This window comes from Tachysurus vachellii, chromosome 9 (assembly GCF_030014155.1).
Source record: "Tachysurus vachellii isolate PV-2020 chromosome 9, HZAU_Pvac_v1, whole genome shotgun sequence".
Taxonomy (NCBI): Eukaryota; Metazoa; Chordata; class Actinopteri; order Siluriformes; family Bagridae; genus Tachysurus; species Tachysurus vachellii.
Window position 1 is genome coordinate 17,199,534 of NC_083468.1, and position 22,353 is coordinate 17,221,886.

Below are 22,353 nucleotides of genomic sequence, written 5' to 3' on the forward strand. Positions count from 1 at the left end.
ATTAATATTACCAGCAACACCCTGAGAGACAAGTAGAATTTTAGAAATAATTACAGTCTTCAGAATTTATTAGTATATGGTCTGTCCCGGGGGGCACGGTGGCTTAGTGGTTTGCACGTTCACCTCACACCTCCAGGATTGGGGGTTCGATTCCGAGGGGGGTAGTTCGGATAAGCGATAGAAAATGAATGAATGAATGAATGAAACCAGAGTGGTCCAACAACCTGCAAAATTAGAAGTGGGGACCAAAATCTTGCCAGCCACAAGTAGAACTTTATAGCATAGTTGCTGAATAATATATGAGGTGGGAAGAATCAGCAGAAGACACAGAAGCAATAACAGAATGAATGAATTCTCATTCCTGTGCTTTATTGACAAGCGTATATACACATATAGCATATTGACTTCAGCCTATAGACTAGAGACATCAACTTTTGTCAAATATAACATCGAATTCTGTGGAAAAATGTATGAGTGTGTTCATACATGATATTTAAATGATTTCCCATTATTGAAGCTATAGAAAAGATATCATAATATTTTGGGTTTCTATTTTGGCACTTAATTTTCTTCACTGAACTATGAATGCTGGCTTGTCATTTTATGAAAGCCAAATGAACAATTGTTTATATAGTTCTTTTACTTATGTATCTTTGTTTATAGATCAGCCCTCAAAGTTACTAATACTTTACTCACTAAAAGTTTTTAAGGTACCTGTAGTCCTCAGTTTCATATCAGATACCATCATCCAGTGTTTCACTGTCCAGAAATGTACCATTTTTCAGTGCAATTCTTAAAGGTTTAAAAGAATCAATACAGAAATAAATAGAGGATATGCAGGAGAACACAACAAGGAGAAGTCTAGGATGGGTTAATGGAAGGACTATTGAAAAAAATAGCTTTCTGTTTTGGGTGATACCTTATAAGATACCTATATTAATGGAGTAAATCTGATTATTTCACAGCCTATCTGCATGTTAAATGGTACATTAGAATATGATACTGTGTATGAAAGATTGGAAGTAAAAAGGTTAACAAGCTTCACTCAGCTATTGAAGTTTAACCATTTTCTGTGTATTTTCTGCAGTTTCTCTGTCAACTAGAAGCCTACTGTGTTTTGCATACTGTGTGTCAAAAATGTCCTTTGGAACTGTTTGAGACTGCTGATTATTATGTCTCTGAACATGCAGGTATAGCTCTATAGAGAGTTGTATCTGTTAAGGTACAAAAATGGATTGCTCACATCACTTCCATAAACCTCAGAATCCCAGACAACTATATAAACTGTGGAATGGAATAGTTACTGGTATTGTGAGGTAATGTGTTCTCCAAATATGTCAAAAAATCATCTTGATATTCTTATTACCACAGAAAGTCATAAATAGAAATCTAAAAACCAAAAACAACAACTAAGGAAACATTTTGAAGAATTGTGCTTCAGATTAAATTGATGAGAAATTCAGCCTCTTATCCTTTAAACTCGGGTCATCCTTTTTAATTGGATTCCTCCAAAGCCTTACAAAACAGAGATTGCACTTATTAGATGAATTCAAATATAAAACTAATGTATTAGCTGATACATGTGATACAGATTTTAGTTCCAACTACCTGATTACTTCAATCCAAGGACAAAACTGCAAACATCTAGCAAGAGCCTTAGCTCCTGATGTGTTGATATTATTGGCCTCCAGACTGGAAAAAAAAGAGAATATCATCTATGTTCTGCCCAATAATAGATCTTGATATGCAAGTCTAATGATCAAAACACTTACTTAAGTCTTTTCAGGTTTCTGCATTGTGGCAGAACTTCAGCCAGTTTTAGAACCACGTCATTTTCACATAAATTCCATGACAGGCTGAAGAAAAACATGCCAGACCACAGGACAAAACAGGAAATGTGAGTTATGTTGGAAAATAGAATTCAGTACAGATTATTAACTGTTGTCAGACGTACCTGATGTCTTCTATTGAGGTACAGTGTTCGAGGCAAGATACAAGATTGACCAAGTCTGGGGTTCCAATGGAGGTTAAGCTGCAAGAAAAATAAACTATAAGAAAATTGGGAAAGCCTGGAAATATTGGGCTTAAAAAAACCCACCTCCACCAAAAATAAAAAAGAAAGAAAAGAAAAGAAAAAAACAGGCCAACAAACTTATAATAGACTAAGTGTTTTATTTAGTTTTATGAAAAGAGTAAAAGAGTACATGGAATCTTACTGTAGTTGTTTCAGTGCCTTCATGCTGACCAGACCCTTACAGAGACTTGAACAACCTTCTGAACCCATCTGGTTTTCAGAGAGACTTACAGAGAGCACAGAAAGGAAATGGAGAGATTAGAGAATGCATTTAGCCATTAAACCATTTAAACATGGGCATTTTAGTAATACTATTATACACTTATAATACACTTAGGATACTAAGTGAGAAAGAAATGTGGATCTATAACCTGGATCACAACATGAAACATGAAAAGGATTGTCCTGTTCCATATAACTTGTCCCTAAATAACTATTAAGCTTACTCCAATTCAGAAAGCCCTGAGAGAGATGGAAGAACCTGACCCAGTAGAGCAGCAAAGTTCTGACCAAGGTTGTTTCTGGAAAGACTGAACATAAGAAAACATCATGTTCACCAACAGATTTTCAGCTTTTATCTGATTTTTTCCAGCTTATTACACAAAGCATTGTGGGTGACATACTGATATATATATACCATACATTTATTTATATTTTGCAAATATTATGTGAAATACTACAAAGAAAGTGTATGTAAGAAGGTGAGTGATAATTTTTGATTTTACTTTATGTGTTGCAGTGCTCGGCAGTTGGACAGTGCTTTCACCAACATTTCTCCAGCATGGTCACTCACACAGTTCTCAGACAGACTTCAACACAAAAAATTAAAATAAAAAAATTGTCTGATAATAACTTAAACATTGGAAATTTGTAGAAAAAGGAAGCTTTTTGGATAGTAAAAAACACTGCATGCCTAGTTTCAGCATTTCCACTAGAGAACGCTATTTCATCACTAATTCATACTGATAAAAAAACATCCAAAAAAAGCTTAGAATGCTTATGACTTCATGAAAATCATTCCGAATGACAACTTACTTTATCTTTCTCAGTCTAGTCCATTTTGGGATGTGTTTCACAAGCTCCTCAATCCCTTGATCCCCAATCCTCAACCCTATCAACCTAGTAAACAATAAAAAATGTACAATCTTTTAGCACATTTTTCATTTCATTTCATTTAGGCTGAAACCAATGATATCCATATCTATACATTAAAATAATATATTTCCGGGTGAAAATATGTTTAGAGTTAAATCTATCACATGTTTCCCTATATAAGGTATTGATGGATAGTTTTACTTCTTTCTAGAAACAAATGCTTGAAATTAATTTAAAAAAATAGAACAAGACTAGTTTAATCTTTCAAATAGTACAGATGTCAAGAAATAGGTTTATTACTGTTATATTTGGTTTATTGTTCTCTTAGAATTGTAAATACTCTCTGCCATAAGAAAATGGCAAATTCTCTGAGAAGAGATACGATCCCAGAACCCCGAATACAGCACAACCACATGATCTGAACTCAGTATCAGGGTCAGGAAATAGTGGCAGAGTGAAAAGTGTGAAGGGGATTTCTGTAGAACTATGTACTGTAGAGTATGAGCTTGTTTTCTAAATAATTCTAAATTATGCAAAATATAAACTGATAGAGAAAGGAAAAGAAAACGAAACTTACTCAATCTCTTCTAGCTCAATCAACGTGTGCAGACTAGCTAGCAAACACAAAAAGCCACCGCCTTCCTTCGAGATTGTCTTAATATTCAAACTGAAACATAAACCCATCATAACACAAAAGTATGAGTAGGGTTGGTGTGTTACAAGTGAAACAGGTTAGTGGATTAAGTAAATAAATGAATAAATAAATCTTTGCAACTTTCCTAAAGCTTTTAAGGGAGCCAGGTTTACTTACCTGATCTTTTTAAGTGATGTCATGGCCTGGAGACCTTGTGCAAAGCAAGCTAAGCTTTCTGCATCCAGTTCTAAACAGTCTAGTCTTTGGAGAGAAATTACACCAATGTGACCACATCTAACACTCATTGTGCACAATTAGCTATGATGACATTTAAGACCCTAGCTTTTATTACTACTGTTTTATTTCTGTTCTACAGACCCAATGTAATTGTGTTGCAATAGAATACAACAGATCATACTAGATCATGCAACACTGCCTACAGCAAACTAGAATTCAGTTATAGCAGTGAACATCCCCTGCTAGGTGATGTTTTACACACTCTGAGTGAACCATGATATAGAGGATGCTTACTTAATTTCCTCCAAAGACTGACACTTGACCAGACCAGAGACCAGATCACGCCCTCCTGCTGCTGTACAATTTAAGCACTGCAAGAGACTAGATTGAACAAGAACACACAGTGTCACTAATGTAAAACACCACTTACATAAGATTTGGCTCTGATCATTTGTTCAGATTTCTTAAATGTATATATGACTAGATTGTATGGTCAATGGTGCCAGAAAGTACAGACAGAATTACAGAAAGGTTATGAATCACTTCTTACCTGAGTGATCGCATTCGTGTCAAACATTGAAGGGCATTCCCTAATACTGCGGCTCCACTGTCTTTAATTACATAATGGGACAAGCTAGGAGGCATTTGAAACATTTTAGAAACCAGTGTGAAATAAAAATATATTGGGATTTGGGGAATAGAAAGTTATTTTGCATGCGTATCAGAAAACAACAAATTTTGACAGCAAAGAAATGTGCATTAAAATAGGAATGTGAGAGCTATACCTCAGCTGTTCCAGGTGCTTTTGCATATGCTGTAATGCACATATTACTGATTCATCTACCATTTCTACATTGGAGTTTAGACTGTGGAAACATATAAAACAATTTTTAACATGCTGACTTTTTATAAAATATGAAATAATGACTTATTATAAAATTTGGTGATCATTTGTTACCTGAGGATCTTGAGATTCTTCAGCGAGGGAAGAACTGACGAGAGAAACTCTGCACCAACTGCACCCATGGTCATCTGAGAAAACCTTGAAAAAAAATCAAAAAAGAAGTATTGATTGCACATTATTCGCAATAAAACCGTTAGGTTGTGATTAATACAGTTAGGGTTTTCTTTATTTAGCATACTGTAGCTGCTGCAGAGAGGGACACATCTGGATGGTAGACTGCAGTGTGGATAAGTGCTGCCCCTCAACTTCACAGTCATGAAAGCTGAGGGAAGGAGAAGGACAATACACTCAATATGTACAATGTGTATGAATAAATTCACTAAGAGCCCATAATAAATGAATTCAAGGGTCTGATAAGATACAACAAAAGCAGTTGATGCTAGGTCTGCAGTTTTGATTGTTTTGTTTCATCTGTAGTTTTGCATACACTAGATACCTTTTTTCATATAGAACTGTTGAAATTAATAATTATCTACATAAAAATATACAACAACTCACATTATAGAGTGCACAGCAGACAGGGAGAAATTCCCATTCTCATTAGGGACCCTAAAAGTGAAAAGTGCAGCATGAAATTTTATTATAAAAGCTTACTGGTAAATAATCAGATTCAGGTATGAATTTTAGAGCGGTAACATATAACACCACCTTGTAATGCATTATTATCTTATAACTGCGTCCGTGTTCTGTTTTATTCTTTTACAACACATTTAGTAGAAGAAAGTAGAAGTTTTGAGACTTACGTGGCAGAGGTGAGGCTTTCAACAGAAAGGTTAAGCCATGTCTTTTCAACTCTGCAAGAACATATGATTTATTTTTCACATTAGATGAAATATATTTGAATATAAATAAAAGCGTATAATTGTAATAAAATAAAAATCTGGTTTATTAGATTTGCATGACAAAATAAGCATGGTTCAGCTTCAGTTAATGTTTAATTTGTTCAAACATCAGAAAGGGGAAAATATATTGTCTTAGTGATTTTTTTCCTCAATGACTTTTCCACTTTTAGTCTAGTCAGCTTATAGCATAAATAAATATAAATAAATGTGGTAGAAAAATATCCTAGCGTGTCCATAGTGGAGACATAAATGCTAATTAAAAAAGGAAAATCAAATGAATGACTAGAACCAGAGGGTTGTATTGACTGTAAAAAAAACTGTCTGAAAGAAGTCTATAAACCACACTGGTGGTGTTAATTAATGCATGTGTGTAATTGTATATGGGTGTAGTCCATGTGCTGAAGATTACATTGCATGAGTGAATTAAAGAATTCAAAGACTTGGAACTGGCATAAACTCAGTTAAAATTTACTGTAATTTTTGTCATTTTTATTCTATTTTTTCTATTAGGCAGAGACACACCTGATTTCCTTTATGTAGGGATTCAGTTGCAGGCAGCATGCCACAAGGCCAACTGCAACTTCCCCTTTGATCCATGGCTCCATTATCCTGTCATTCAAATAACAAAAACAGCCTTGATCACATGGTATAATCCAAATGCAAATGGCTTGATATCCTGACCTGCAGCATCATGCTCACCCAATTGTTCTATGATCTGAAGTCCTACACAACTTAGTAACCAAATGCTTAACTGCCTCAGCATTCAGAGAATTGTTTCGTAGTCTGCAAAGAAGAAGATCAAATATATATATATATATATATATATATATATATATATATATATATATATATATATATATATATATATATATATAGTAACATAAGAAATAATTTCGTGAGTGCACTCAAAGTACATGTGTGCTTGAGATTCTTACTCGAGTGTTTGTACTGAGCTCAGTGTAGCCAAATCATTCATTAAAATGTTCAGATTTTGACTTTGTACGGTGCAGGATGATAACCTAGAGGAGAAAAAACAATGAACACAGACAACACTCAATACTAATTCATTTTATTTAAAGAGCGTCTTCTTTTTTACTAAAATGTAAAAAATGAATAAATCATCTTACTCTAGTTTAAGTTTGGGACAACTGGTGAGTATTTTCACAAGATATTGCAAATGGCTTAACTCAAAACAGCAATGCTTCAGACTGCATTATGTGAACAAGACAGAAAGAGAAAATGGTCAAAACACAGAAAAATAAAACAGAAACAAAAAGTTCATTAATTAAGTAAATGTGGCCAGGCATCAAATAAGTATAATGCATTTTCTCTCTCATTTTATTAGAATTATAGTTAACAAAATTGACATGTTGAGGCTGTACTTACCTGACAGATTTGCCTGTCAAATTCTTCTGAACAAAGTGAATCAGGGCCTTCTGCTCCTGCTTTTCAAGACTAAGATTGAGTTTAAAAAAACCTCAATATAATATATTTTCTTTTTGGTGTATTATTCAGAAGCAGTTATTAAACACAGAGAGACTCTCACAGCTACTTTTTGTTAGCTACAGGCTCTCGGACAGCACAAGAGAATGAATTGCAAACAAATAAATGAAATTATTAAGAGAGTTTTACCACACTTCCACGGCAGCCACCTTTTCACACGCACTCAATGAACTCAGCAGCTCAAGTGCACCTACTTCAGTTAGACTGTTATTATTGAGGCTGTGGAAAATAATCAGGGATTAAATCATTTAAAAAAAGTATAAGAAGCAAATACTGCAATGTTTTTTTCTCTGGCTAAATTAGTATTTAAATGCTAAAATACTAATAGTATTAATATTGACAACTCTCAAATAATGGAGGCATAATAGACAGGATGCCCAGCAAACTTTAATGCTTTGCACAGTCTTTTGCATGAATACATCTTAGTGGAACTGGTGTAAAGGGACTGTGCCATCATTGTAGCTTCATAATACTAAGAAAGTTGGTGGTTGTAATGATATAGGGGCCTCCATAGGCATCTATTAGAGCTTTTAAATTGACTAGTGTTACAGGGCGTACTCTCAATCCAAACCAAATCTAGTGCTGTGTCTGAAGTTTGTTCCTATTCACTATATAATTCATTATTAAATTTTATTCTCTCAACAGTGAACTACATTATTGCAATCAATGCACTGCAAATCTAGTCCACAACTGAAGTAAACTACAACACTATTTATCACAATACAGAGTATTTTCTTTCAGCTAGAGCATTCTTGGGGTGTATTTAATGTATATATATATAGACTGAACAAAATTATAATTGTAAAAATTACCAAAATTCAGCACACATGTTATAGCTAAGAGGGTGGTAGTAAGAAAAGCACCATCATGCTGCACCGTCTTGCACCAAAGATAGTTTCAGAATGTTTGTCATGTTTGTGATTTTGGAGATACAGTGAACACAGCAGAGCTCACCACATCAATGTATTAAGCAACCTATAAGACAAACAGTTCCTTTACCTCACAGAGCTAGAGATGTGAAGCTTGGGCAGTAAATGAACAAAGGTTTTCACATCTTCATCTTTAAGGAAGTTACTGGACAGACTACATTAGAAAAGAAAAAGAATGCATTGTTATGCTTTTATCATGAAAGAGAGGCTTTTATGGGAATCGATTGCTGATAGCTGACAGACTTTGAACTTGATAACACATACTCCAGATGAGTCAAATGATGACACTGCTCCAGTATACCACAGAGCTTTGCCAGATTGGCACTGCCAAGGTCATAATGGTTAAACCTGTTGAGCAAACATAAACGAATCCATGCTATTCATCTTATGATTCTGTGCATGTCTAAAGTTTTGGTTTCTTTACTTTCAATTTTGACTCACTTGCATAATGCAGCTTCTGCTTTGGCCTGGACAAACTTAACGAATGCTTCTCCCAGTGGTCTGTAAACAGATACAACATCAATTATAATGTCCTCACTTGCAGATCACAGGTAGACAGAACGACTGCATTCTGGTTTTGAGAATTTGTGATTTTGGGCTTCAAGTGTTCAGTGTGTATGTGTGGGCTGGAGGAATATTTAATAAACATAGCTGATACTTACCGCCAAAACTATTCAACTATGTTAATAAATTTTAATACACAAACAGTTGCCTTAATAAATTTCATAATAACGTATATGGCCAATTTATCTCCTTTCAATTCAACTAATGTCTCTTACAAACAAAATTTAATTTTAATGGACATAGAATTAAATAAAATTTAATGAATTCAATTAAATAAAATAATGGAAAAAATATCTCATTAGACACTTTTGTTTTCTCTTGATATACCCAGGTAGGACATGCTTTCTTGAGGGTACGACATGTCTTAGCAAAACGTGTTTAAAATTTTAGTTTACAGAAGTGATTTATCAAGCTATAGTAATTCATTTCCTTTGTACACTAATATTACTACAGTAAAGATGTATTTGCGTGTAAAAAATATTTGGTCCACTTCCTGACTGAAACTAAAACATGTATTTTTTTTTTGAGCAAGGTGTTATGCACCATGTGATACTTTTTAACCTGGTGGCTGTGGCGGTGCACTACTTGCTTCATACACATTGAGAGTAATGACATATATTTTTGAAAATATTTTCACCAGTGGATACAGGGAGGGTATGTACATAATGCAGTTGTGATGGGCAATGAAAATATAGAGAATGTGTGGGGGATGCAATAATCAAAATCTTGGACATTTTGTGCAATCTAGAAATCCTGGACTATTGTGTTTTTTAGATCCCAAAAAGAGAAAATGCCTAGGACAAAGTTGAAGTATGGTCACTCTAATATACATTAGATGCAGATTATGCTCATATCATTTACCTGAGCTCCACAACTGTAGTCCGCTGGCAAACAGAAAGCAATTGGACCAATAACAAAGCACTATCTGTTGACATCTGGATGTAACTTAATCTAAAAGAGATAACAAAGCAACTTTACGATCACAATTCAGCAATTGTGTATTTTATTAGAATCCAACTAAATACAAATCCTTACTTTAGTAGATTGAGAGATGACATGTTTGGAAGGAACATTATTAACTTCTCAATAGACTCATCCGGTAAAGTTCCATGAGAGAAACTGCAACAGAAAACAATAAGGAAAATATATTTTAAAAAATATATAAGCGACTGTGGTGTATTTATAGACTAGGGGGCTGACAGTGAACTCACTCCAGGTCTAGCTGATTTTGGCATTTGAGCAGAGTCTCACACAGCTTGTTCATATCATTAGAGTGTATGTCACATTCTGTTAAGCTGAAATGACATAAAAGATAAATATATAGTGATCTTAACTTTTTAAAATGATCATTTGCTGTGAAAATCATTAATAAGATGTACTAATCCAGTATAAATTGCATTAGCATTCTACCTGAGTTTCTTGTGACGAATATCACACCCATCTGCGGTTAACTGGTTTAACTCATCACTGCAGGAAAACAATGTACTGTTATGAATAATATATTGTACTTCAATCTGTAACATTAGAGCAAAGAGGAAAAAACTTTTGCAGTACCTTCTACTATAGTCAAATGTCAAGACCAGTTTCTTATTTCCGTTATGGCTAGAAACAAACAGAATGCCATTATAATTGTTAAATCACAACAAGTACTCTTTATAATAGGATATCCATTACTATAGTTGGTGTTACCTTGCTTCTACTTCAGTCAGGTTTTTCAGAGAACAGAAATAAGCTAAGAGAAGCACCACACCATCCATATCCACTTCATTCTCACTTAAACTGCATTTAAGGACAACATTTCACAATCACATTTTTATATTCAGATATAAAATGGGACATCACAAATATGACTTAAACAGACGAAGCTCATATAAACAAATTGAATCTACAATCATTTGTAACACACTTAATTTCCTGAATGCTGTCGAGAGTATGCAGAATTTCTAGTAGCTTCTTTAGACCTTTGTTACCCAGTGAGTTGTTGGACAAACTAAAAGGGGGAAAATAAAGATATGATAAAAGATTTTAGATGTGATAAAAAAGTACATTAAAGGATTTAAAAGCCCTACTGTGTGGTGCATAATAGCACTTACTTGAGGACAGTGAGAGACGAGCAGCTTTTGAGCACTGTGCAGAGATTGTACACATTCACACATTTCAGATTCCAGTCATTCAATCTAAACACACACATTTAAGGGGGAAAAGTGTTATGTTTGTACTTGTTAACAAACAGGTTTTTTTTACTTTCAGCACTATAAATGTAGTGTATCAAGTAAAAGCATAAGTAAAGTAGCTAGCTTTGTACAAAAATGCAAAAAACAAACTGCAGATAATGTTATGATTAGTTTCAAGCGTTTACAATATTTGGACTATTGTTATGTTTGCCTGCATGAATATAATCATGTTTGATGGAAACCAAGAGCTACTGTAAATCCTTTCAGGGTGTAGCATTCTGAGCTCATTTTTCTTATTCCTAAAAATTTTAATAGGAAATTGGAAATTATTTAATGATCGTGAAGCCAGGGACCTCAATTGGTCATAAAAAAGTACACAAATATATGAAGATTTGAGGCTGGGGCTGATTTTTCTCTAGCCCAGACTGACACATCAATAACACGTCATCACTGACTGGAAAAAAAATACGTGAAATACAGTCATGAGTGTAATAAATATAAATGAAGTGGATTATTTACTTTTTCATCATTTTTCCTCAAAAAAGTAGATAGATTAAGCACACATTGTTCATTTCTATACTATAATCCATTAGTGAACCTTAATAGTTTTATTTAGTCTAATAAGGATACTGATACATTTTAGATTTTAGCAGTATGTCACAACCTGTATAAGAACTAAATAAAATAAATAAATAAATAAATATAAATAAATAAAACTATGTACATACATTAGTTCCTTTGATTTGCCTCTGTTGTGTATGTCATTGGTGCTTGCACTGCTAATGAGAAGAAACAAGGAGGATATAAACTGGGTAGATTTTTTAAAAGCATGTTCAGTGCACCATTTAATGTGTGTCAGCATGGAAACACCCTTCACATGGTCACATTTTGTAATGTTCCACTTTACATAGCTCTGAAAACATTCACACATTTTTAAGTTCCTCATCAATACCATAAAAATATTTTCTACTTAAGAAGAAATATTACTTGAAAAAAAAAACAAAATGATGATCTCTATCTGGATTAACAACAAATTATCATTCAGGTTTGTTCTGTTATATATCATAAAGTAATGTCTTTTATTAGGTCATTTAAACTGTAAATTAATTTAAACTGTAAATTGTAAAATGTCCACTGTTATCTATACTGACTGTCTAAATCAGGAGTGTCCAGTAACAAGTAGCATGTATTGGTGCAGGTTTTCAATCAAGCAGGAGCCAAACCACATTCCACTGTTTAACCATCTGATTTTTGCTTTCAGTATACTCAGGTGTGGCTTCCAGTTAACAATGTAAAAGGTTATGTGTCCAGTAAACATAAAACGTGAAAACACAATTAAGTTAAATTCTCTGGCATTACCACATGTACGATTTCTAAATGAGCTAAATTAAGTTTAGAATTTGAAACATAATTATTAAAAAACAATATAGTTAAGACCATTTAAGACATTGTATTCCAAAAATTAAAAGGATCTTCAGCAAACATTATAAAACTTAACTTAATATTGTAAATGTAGTATTAATTCATGTTATTGGCCAAATTAGTTGAACTGGGATGGGATGAGAATATACATATTGAAAACTTTTGTGTTTCAGAGTGACAAGCAATTTATTCACTATTACATATGGACTATTGTGTGTGCATTCATTTAACTATTTTCACATAACAGGAAATACACACTGGAAATATTCAATAAAACAATGGGGCAAATAATAATAAATGAAAGTGAACGTAGTGACTGTGGTCGAGTAATTTATTTTTAACTCTTTGTGTTTCTGTTACTAAATCATTTATGCAACGATTAAATAACTTCTACGTAATTCTAATTCATATATAATGTATAGTTATAAATAATTTAATTTAATAAAAAGAATTCTAAAAATGTACAATTGTAATTTCTTTGAAAATAAAGTAGGATTGATTGTAGGCAGACACATAGTAACTTCCTTAACTCATCGCATGTCATGTAAAGGGTTAATTTAACAGCCAAATTAATCTTTAATCCTCTTATACAATTTTAATAGCCTTCTACAGTTACTAAACATAATTCTCCAATGCTAGTTGTTACTTACTTTGGGGATCCTGGGTAAAAGCATACATTGATTTCCTTTTTTGCACTGTAAACAAAAAGAGGAACATGAGCACAGCAATGCATTTTAAATTTGTTAACACTGATAACATATTCATATAAAAAAATAAATGGAACCTACTTTGCATAGACTTTCTTAATGTTCAGAAAGACTGGCATTTTTTCAATGAGCATAAATATTCCAATGTTAGTGATGCTGTTTTTTCCAAACCTAATAACAAGATAAAAGAGATGACAACTAGTAATTACAGCTGCATATATCAGTAAATACTCACATACACCAAAGTTCTTTAAGTAAACTAATGGATGTAAAACCATGTACATGGTTTACTGATCCTAGTCTAATTAAAAAAATGAATGAAAACCAACAAGTAAAGCCACTTACTTGACAGATGTTAGGTTAGCCAGTTTGGGTACCATCTCTGTGAACTTTCTTACACTCTCATCTGTTAGGTTGTTATCACTGACACTGACAAACACACATTTCGTTTTAATCAGTTTGAGTAACCTTTTCACCATCACTCAATATTTAGAATTTTCCTGTTGATTTACACTTAACTAAATGTCTAAGCATCAAGCTCTCGTTAAACCTGTACTATTCTGTAGGTTATACTGGATAGTAAGAATGTAGGCCTTTACTTGAGGTGTGTGATTTGTGGGCAGAACTCCAAAGCCTTAAAAAGTTTAGCAGCTCCTTTATTAGTGAGGCCACCACTGATAAAGCTGTGGATGGAGTAATGAAAAGCACATTGCACAATGAGTTGAATTAACCCCCATGTAAAATGAGGAAATGTACTGGTTAAAGTAGGAAACTCACTCTAACTGCTTCAAGCTCTTGAGTTTGGGCAAGACACCAGACAAAGCATCTGCAAACTTGTCATCATACTTCCGGCTACGAAAACTGAAATGAAATAGTTTAATATTCAGGTCTATTCCAATAAACACATTTACTTTGTGGTATATGTTATACAGTATATACATGTACTGTAACAAAACTAAAATAATTCTACTGAAAATTGCCAAATTCTAACATTTTTAGGCATTTTTCAAACATTTTATCATTTAAAGAACTGCAAATTTCACTACATTTTCTCCATTATATAATAACAGTTCAGCTATTTACAGATTATGTTTGTTTAAATTGCTCTAAATTTAAATTTATTTAAATTGCTCTAAAGAGAACACTAGCACTTACAGTAATTAATGTATTTTTATATTCTTTATACCATCAACACATTACATATATCGTCGCTGTCGGGCGGAATCCTCATATCTCCAAAACCGTTATTTTTCAGGAAATTAAAAAAACGCCGTAACTTATCTGCAGTGCACAGGGTTTAGTCCACATTGCAGTGGATTGTCTTGCGCTAAATTCCTGTCCTCAGATGAGCACCAGAACTAGCGGGGGTCAAGATTTTTTTTTCTTTGAGCCCAGTGTTTTGAAGACATTTACCTTAGAAGACGTGTTGATTCGTTGAGACTCTTCTTGAGGAGAAATATGCCACAAAGCTCTCCCGCTGAGTGAGGAAGAGGTGGACAGTTGAAGTGTCCAATGGAGTTATGAGATTTGCGCTCAAGCTATTTTCAAGACTTTACATTGGTTAATAACTTGTAAAAATAACAGACCCTCGTGGGGACTGACCAATAGCATCGATATGTGAAAAAATATGAAATTGACCAAATTTGGACATACGAGGTTTCCGCCCGACAGCGACGATATTTAAATTACCTTAATTTATAATTAAGGTGGAAGGCACCTTTTAGTATAAAAAAATAAATATCACATTATCAAGAATTCACTGTGTCAAAAGAGACACACAGATGAATATTTCTATATGCATATTATGTAATGTGTAATTTTTTTTTTTTTACATTTTCCAAGCAGAAACAGTGCTTGTGGGTATGTAGAGAAAATTTTGTATGCTTTTCAAGATTATTAATCAAGCAATATTGTAAAGTTTACTTCTTAGCCAATACACAGTATGTACACTTATCAACCTCTATAACAACCAGCAATGTACATAAAAATAATGTGGCTTCAGTTACTTGCTTCAGTTAACGTTTACAACAAAGAGCAGAACAGGGAAGAATGTGAATTCAGTGACTCTGAGCATGCCATGGTTGATGGTGCCACATGGGAAGGTTTGAGTATATCAGAAACTGCTTGTGTTTGTCATGTACAACAGTTTTCAAGTTTATACAGAATGGTGTAAAAGCCAAAAACCGTGATGCAGGAGTGAGGGTAGAAAAAAGGAATGGCCAGACTGCTCACTACAATAACTATTTCTTAAACAACTTTTCTTTATAGCTGTGGTAAGCAGAAAAACAGAATGCACAACACAGCAAACTGTGAGGCTGATGGAAGGCAGAAGACCACATCAGTTTCCACTTGGGTCAGACAGGAAATGAGTCTGAGGCTACAGTGGTCACAGGTTCAACTTTCAGTGGACTCATTACTTTGCCCTAGCCTAGACCTGCATTTTAAAATAGGTATGTATTACCTAAGTGTAACACTTTAGCAAATGGGATAAGTTACTATCTATTTTGCTCGTATTCCCTTATGCTGATTATTCAACCTTCAGACATGCATGTATTTAATTTAAGCAATGTGACTAGATGGCAATCAATATGACCATGACATTTTAAAGCAATTTAATATTTTCATTAAATAATGTTTGGGACATTCATTTTGCACTGAAGATAAAATATAAAAATGCTTGTATGATTTGTAGGATTTTATATTTTTGCTCATTTCAAATGTATCATAATATAATCCTAATCACATTGAACATACAAAGACCTCTACTGTATGGATATATAAGGATTTAGAACTCACATGAGATTTTCCAGGTTCTTACAGTTGGGAATGATGGTCAAACACTCTGGTTCAATGGAACAGGCACCAAAGTCTAGACATGCCATCCGATTTGCAGCTGAAGTTACAAATGCCAAGGCATCAATGTCCACAGGGTTGAGTCTTATATTCCGCAGCTCAAACCGATCTCTTGACCCAACCTCCTTGGCCAAATCAATGTTTTGTGTTTCATGGGCACAACGGCAGAGCTCAATAATCTTGGGACCTGTCTGACGGCCACTGACCACAAATCGCTGCAAAATCTTAAGTACGGAATTTTGCCGCTTTATCACAATAGATCTAGCATTCTCACTGCCTTCCAGCAGGACAAGGTTTAAAGTGCAGGCTTCTGCAGCGAGTCCACACATATACAGGTGAAGGGAGTCTGTGAACACAGTTTTTGGATCAGTCTTAGCAGTCCATCGACTTTTCAGGTTAAGCTTCTTCTTGAGCTGTGACTCTGTGATGTCGGAGTTGGTCATAAGATGCAAAGCAGCCATAAACTCTTGCATAGTTAGATGCGTAAAGGCACAGCCCAGACTTCGGGATCCATCTGCACAAGTAAGATCTACACGGGACAGAATTCCAGAATTGGCACCAAAGTTCATTAGCTCTGGAGACAGTTCTTTCGTTGAGAATACAATACGGCTGTTCTCTAGACCGTCCATTGCAAGCTTACTCAGTTTAGCAATCTGAACCCTATACCTCTGAAGTAATGGGGTATGATTATCAGAGCGTCCACAACCCTGGCAACGACTCATAAATGCAGAAAGAATGTGGAGGTAGATTTGGGTCAAGGACGTAGGTAGCTGAGTGCTATGATGCTGAGACACATCACTGGAGAGGAAATGATCTAAGCAGACACAGCAAACATGACATAATCCTGGAACATGCGACATGGACAGCAGATGATGGCTATTCATCAGCAATCTAACTGCTCTTTCTTTAATGTCACTTTCCTTTTCATGGAAATACTCCTCAGTGTACTCTTTTACACGTTGGTGATTGAACCCAAGCAGCTCTGCAACAGAATAACCAGAACTTCCGAATAGGTCAAAAACATCCCGTGGTCTACATGTGACCAGCACTGTGCACCCAGGCAGAATCTTGGAGCTACATAGTGCAGAGAGGAGGTCGGCCATTGGCAGTTGCTGGTAAGGGTTCACAGAACCAACAATCTCCTCTGGGTTTGTAAATCTAGCCCCAAATTCATCATATCCATCAAATATTAAGCAAATTTTCTCAGGGTTGGAGAGAATATAATTGAGTACTGCTGCACTTTGTTCACTGTCTTCCTCAGACGGAAGAAAGAAACGAAACAACAGCTCATTCAGAGACAACGGCTGTGAGACAAGGTTAAGTTGGCGAAACTCCAGTAGAAAAAGTAGCTCGATAGAGGGATAAGAGCCCTGAGCCCAGTGGTGGGCTAGGCAATGCATCAACAGGGTTTTACCAGAACCAGCCTGACCTGATAACATTACCACTCTGCCTGTTTTCTTCAACAGAACCTCTACAGACTCTTTATCTTCTGGTGAATCTTCTTCTCCATCCTGAGCTTTTGCTTGTCGTTCTCTCACCCGTACATATTTTTGTGGCTTCCAGCACAGCCATGTCTTGTCTAGGCAAACCTTTTTCTTCATATCTTTTGTCACCTTCTCGAATTTCTTTTGCAGAAAACTCTTAACAGCATTTGTGTAATTCTGCACCTGATCTGGATAAAAAAGTAACATTTTTTACTATGCTTTTCACATATTAATTTAAGATAACAAAAATTATCTTCCAGGAAATTGAACTGTGGATTATGTAATAATGTTGTGTAATAAGACAAATGTGAAAAGTACCTAGACGTGCAAGCTTTGCACTGTGTGATCGAGGGGAAGTTTCCCAATCAGCGTTGTTTTCCAGTGCTCCTTTACATGAAAACAACTTTTCTTAGGTAAATTCCAACATTGAATTGAATCACAATATCATGATTGATGTTAACTGAACTAATGCGCCACATTTTTTTTGTCACATTTTATCTTTCTTTGTACTGTTGCTCTTTCACTTTCACTTTATTTCCACATTTTGTCAATCGACCTTAGATCGGAACTGAAAAAAGATATCTTTTCATACACTTACATCATTACATTTTAGATCATATAGCATTTCAAATAGAATGCATTTATATACAACCTATAGATGTGCTCTATTTTCTTAACAGCATTGCATTATAGTTTTGATGCATATTTCTGGTGGGATACACCCACCTAAATGCATCGCTTGTGTGCATTAAATGAATTAGGCAACATTTCTAGGTTATTTGAGTCACAAAAAGCATAAACCTGAGTGTCATTATTACACTGACCAGTGATGAGGTGGGAAGTACATAAACAAACTTACCAGTTGAAGATCCTGCTATGGATAAAATCCGTATCTCCAGGTCTAAGGGAATATTCTCACAGAGCTCCCAAATAGTGCATAGAAAATGGCGGCATTTGTTTTGATTTGAAGTTTTGAAAAAATCCACAATAGCTGAGATAGACTCTCTGTGGCTGAGCGTGTGTTGTGGCCGCTCACATGTCTGAGGGTCCACTAAGGCATAGATCTGCTGTAGAACATTATTTCTCTGCTCACACAAAACGTCCACAATTGCAGTGGCCTCCTGGGCCACCACAACATGAACATCCTCCTCCAGGTCCAGCTCCTCCATCTTTATCCATGTGCTCCATGTGCTTCATCCATTAAACTAGCTAGTTGAATCTGCAATGCCAGAAAGGTTTGGTGTTGGGTAATGTGTCTTGTATATGAAATCATAAACTGGGTCATTTTTTGTTAAAAAAAAAAGCTTGAAATTGTTTAAATGAAGACAAACAGTAATATAAACAGCTTATAACTTATAACTAGCTTATAGCTTATAACTAGCCTTATATGGTGAAATTGGTGAAGTTTTGGTTAACGCTTATTAGCTGCAGTGTTTCACTCGAGCCACCTGAAGTCATTGTTAGAGACAGAGCACAAACTGCGCAGTTACTCTACTGAAATAAACACGTTATATTAGAAATGTGCAATAACATATACAAGCGCCAGGGTCTTCAGTCGTTAAAAAAACTCTTCAAACCCTTAAACGAGACCCCTGTTTGTGGATATTATCTGCGCACTTACCGCGAACAGCCTGGCATCTTGTTACTTGATACCTGGCATCGCTTTGGCGTGCCAATGAAACGAAAGTGAAACTAAAATGCTTTTTTTTTTTTTTTTTTTTTTTTTTTTGGTTTGGTTTGGTTTAACTGGAAGATTGAAATTTTTTAAAAGAAGCGAATATGTCAAACAGAGATGCCCGAATTCAGGTGAAATGCATTAGTGAATAGTTTCTTTTTTATTTCTGTGGGTTTGGTTGTGTGTGTTGAGGTGGGGTTGTGGGGGTTGTGGTAACAAGTCCATTGTGTGTCAGATATATATATATATATTTTGTTAACGAAATTTTATTTTAGATATAAACTCATTTTCATAAATCAGGCATGGGCGTGATGGTAAACTGTTGTTTAATGTATTAAAACCTAATTTATTGTCCGTTTCAGCACATGCGCCAGCTCCGAAAAGTTCACGTGAGGACAAGGTTGCCAGGTTTCTGCTAATCACTACCATATTGCCAGCAACAACTTTACCAAAATACAACAAAATAGCCGTGACTAGTCATGCATTTAAAACGGAGAATTTTCTTTAGTATTTTTGTGTCAGAGAGGTTCTCACCTTTTTGTCATTGTCTCATATGGGCATTAGACACCCCATAATACCACTATTTCCTCACTCGTTCAACTTTTGCAGTATATCAGTGTAGACATACATAATGATTTACATTTACATTTACATTTACAGGATTTGGCAGACGCCCTTATCCAGAGCGACGTACATAAGTGCTTAAATCTCTAACATTGAATACATTAATGCTGGCTCACTAAGTTACATACTTAAGATACCATGAGTTTAAAACATTTGTTCAAAGTTACAATGAAAGTGTCAAAGTGTGTTTTTTTTTTTTTGTTTGTTTGTTTTTTTTTTTTAAATGCAAAAGATAATGAAAGAAGTGCTAGTTGAAGTGTTTCCTGAATAAGTAGGTCTTCAACCGCCGCTTGAAAATAGCCACTGACTCAGCTGTCCGGACCTCTAGGGGAAGTTCGTTCCACCACCTTGGTGCCAGTACAGAGAAGAGTCTTGTAGTATACTTGCCTCTTACCCTGAGAGATGGTGGAACCAGTCGAGCAGTGCTGGTAGATCGGAGGGTGCAGGTTGCAGTGCGAGGAGTTATGAGGGCTTTGAGGTAAGAGGGAGCTGGTCTATTTTTGCCTTTGTAGGCCAGCATCAGTGTTTTGAATCTGATGCGTGCAGCTACCGGAAGCCAGTGGAGGGATCGCAGCAGCGGGGTGGTATGAGAGAACTTTGGCAGGTTGAAAACAAGCCGGGCATCTGATTATGATGATTATGCTGATTATGACTGATTATGGCACTATGTATGCCAGTACCTCACTGGTTTTGTCTTTTTCAGAGGATGTTCTAAGTTGGTCACTTAATATTTGGTAATATGTTTGGCAAAAGTGTTGTATGATGTGTTTACCATCTTTCCTGTTGAAGTCCAATATTGTAACAGGTACTGAAATACTGCTACAAACAAGTAATAAACCACTGGTTACTGATAAATATAATGTTTTAAATATGATAACCATAAAAACACTAAAGAACAGCAAGAACATGAAGATATCAAAGGTGCTATTTTTATGGCCTTTGAATAGCATACCTTGGTGTATAAACTGCAAACGTGGCAACCTTACGTGAGGCTATGTAAGTCATTAATTTATTCCACAGCATAAAGACAAGAGCGTCACCATGTGGCTAAGTACTGTGCACAACCCATGATAGGCAAATTCCGAAAATGACGTTTTTAAAATTTGAATAAAACAAAAAACTAAAACTTTCAAATTACATGAGCCTATATTTTATTCACAATAGAACATAGCTAACATAAATGTTTAACTGCGAAATTTTACACTTTTATCCACTAAATGAGCTCATTTCAAATTTGATGCCTGCTACAGGACAAAAAGTTGGCAAGGGGCAATACATGACTGAAAAATCAAGAAATTCTGAAAAGAGAACATCTTGCAACTAATTAAGTTGATATCAGGTCTGTAACATGATTTTTATGGTATAAAAGAGATGTCTTAGAGAGGCAGAAGTCTCTCAGAAGTAAAGATTGGCAGCGGCTCTCCAAACTGTGAAAGAGAGCATGAAAAGATACTTTAAAAGAATACTTTAAAAACAATGTTCCTCAAAGGCTTTGCAAATCTCATCATATACAGTGCATAACATCATCAAAAGATTCAGAGAAACTGGAGAAATCCCTGTGCGTACGGGACAAGGCCGAAGTCCTTTATTGGATGCCTGTGGTAAACACAATCCACCATGACATCTGCAGATGCCAACTAAATCTCTATCATACAAAAAGGAAGCCATTTGTGAACATGGTCCAAAAGCGCTGTCATGTCCTGTGGGGCAAGGCTCATTTAAAATGGACTGTTTTAAAGTGGAAAAGTGTTCTATGTTCAGGCGAGTCCAAATTGAACATTCTTGGATTTTTGGAAATCACAGACGCATGTCCTCCACTCTAAAGAGGAGGGAGACCTTCCAGCATGTTATCAGCATTCAGTTCAATAGCCAGCATCTCTGATGGTATGGGGAGCATATTGGGGTGTGGGCAGCTTGCATGTTTTGGAAGGCACTATGAATGCGAAAAGGTATAAAAGTTGTAGAGCAACATATGCTCCCCTCCTGACCATGTCTATTTCAGGGAAGGCCGTGTGTATTCCAGCAGGACAATGCAAAACCACATGCTGCAGCTATTACAACAGCATGGCTTCATTGTAAAAGAGTCCGGGTGCTGAATTGGCCTGCCTGCAGTCCTGACCCTTCACCTATTGAGAACATTTGGCGCATCCTTATATAAAAAAGGCAAAGACGACCACAAACTCTTCAGCAAATGGAAACCTTTCCAGGGTCCCATTCAGGCAAGAATGGGACCAAATTCCAACCCCAAACTAAAGCCCCCGTCCCAACTATTTTTGACCTGTAGCATGTTCTATTGTGAATATTGGCTCAAGTGATTTGAAAGTCTTTTAATTTTCATTTTATTCAAATTTAAATAACATCCCAACTTTTTCGGAATCGGGTTGTATATTGTATATATATCTGATTCTGATTCCATGAGTGTGTCTGTGGATGAACACAGGCTGAGGTGTATTGGGACGATAAACAAGTTATTTTCTGGCCTAATAAGTATTCCTAAACCATTGCGTGAGAGAAATAACATGCTGTAATTAATCTGACATCACATAAAGGTGTATAGGGTTACAACAATCTA

At 35.4% G+C, this 22,353-nt stretch overlaps 1 protein-coding gene across 3 annotated transcripts; it reads right to left on the reverse strand.

Annotated features, from left to right (window-relative positions):
* Window positions 1-348: 348 nt before the first annotated feature.
* Window positions 349-19,216, reverse strand: nlrc5 (NLR family, CARD domain containing 5). 3 transcript variants are annotated; one of them, XM_060877995.1, is made up of 44 exons: window positions 19,104-19,216; window positions 18,342-18,701; window positions 17,801-17,866; window positions 15,942-17,670; window positions 13,923-14,006; window positions 13,745-13,828; window positions 13,491-13,574; window positions 13,227-13,316; window positions 13,089-13,133; window positions 11,745-11,795; window positions 10,936-11,019; window positions 10,749-10,832; window positions 10,532-10,621; window positions 10,397-10,444; window positions 10,253-10,309; window positions 10,054-10,137; window positions 9,878-9,961; window positions 9,704-9,793; window positions 8,720-8,779; window positions 8,543-8,626; window positions 8,349-8,432; window positions 7,479-7,568; window positions 7,233-7,301; window positions 6,974-7,054; window positions 6,782-6,865; window positions 6,546-6,629; window positions 6,369-6,455; window positions 5,748-5,798; window positions 5,503-5,553; window positions 5,183-5,266; window positions 4,999-5,082; window positions 4,826-4,906; window positions 4,591-4,674; window positions 4,335-4,421; window positions 3,981-4,064; window positions 3,747-3,836; window positions 3,110-3,193; window positions 2,800-2,883; window positions 2,521-2,604; window positions 2,217-2,300; window positions 1,955-2,032; window positions 1,773-1,856; window positions 1,609-1,692; window positions 349-1,515 (listed from the first exon to the last, which is right to left on the reverse strand). In XM_060877995.1, the coding sequence occupies exons 2-44, from the start codon at window positions 18,649-18,651 to the stop codon at window positions 1,443-1,445; spliced, it is 5,238 nt and encodes a 1,745-aa protein (XP_060733978.1). In that variant the 5' UTR covers window positions 18,652-18,701; window positions 19,104-19,216; the 3' UTR covers window positions 349-1,442. The 3 variants fall into 3 exon arrangements, with proteins under 3 accessions (XP_060733978.1, XP_060733977.1, XP_060733980.1); XM_060877994.1 differs by having other exon boundaries at window positions 17,801-17,869; XM_060877997.1 differs by lacking the exons at window positions 18,342-18,701; window positions 19,104-19,216 and having other exon boundaries at window positions 15,942-17,665; window positions 17,801-17,858.
* Between the last annotated feature and the right edge of the window lie 3,137 nt (window positions 19,217-22,353).

Coding starts and splice junctions, on each gene's coding strand:
- nlrc5 (XM_060877994.1), bottom strand. CDS start 18,651: ATGGAGGAGCTGGACCTGGAGGAGGATGTTCATGTTGTGGTGGCCCAG. Junction 14,007..15,941: donor AAGAACCTGGAAAATCTCAT/GTGAGTTCTAAA, acceptor ATTTCATTTCAG/TTTTCGTAGCCGGAAGTATG. Junction 2,605..2,799: donor CGAGCACTGCAACACATAAA/GTAAAATCAAAA, acceptor TCTTATGTTCAG/TCTTTCCAGAAACAACCTTG.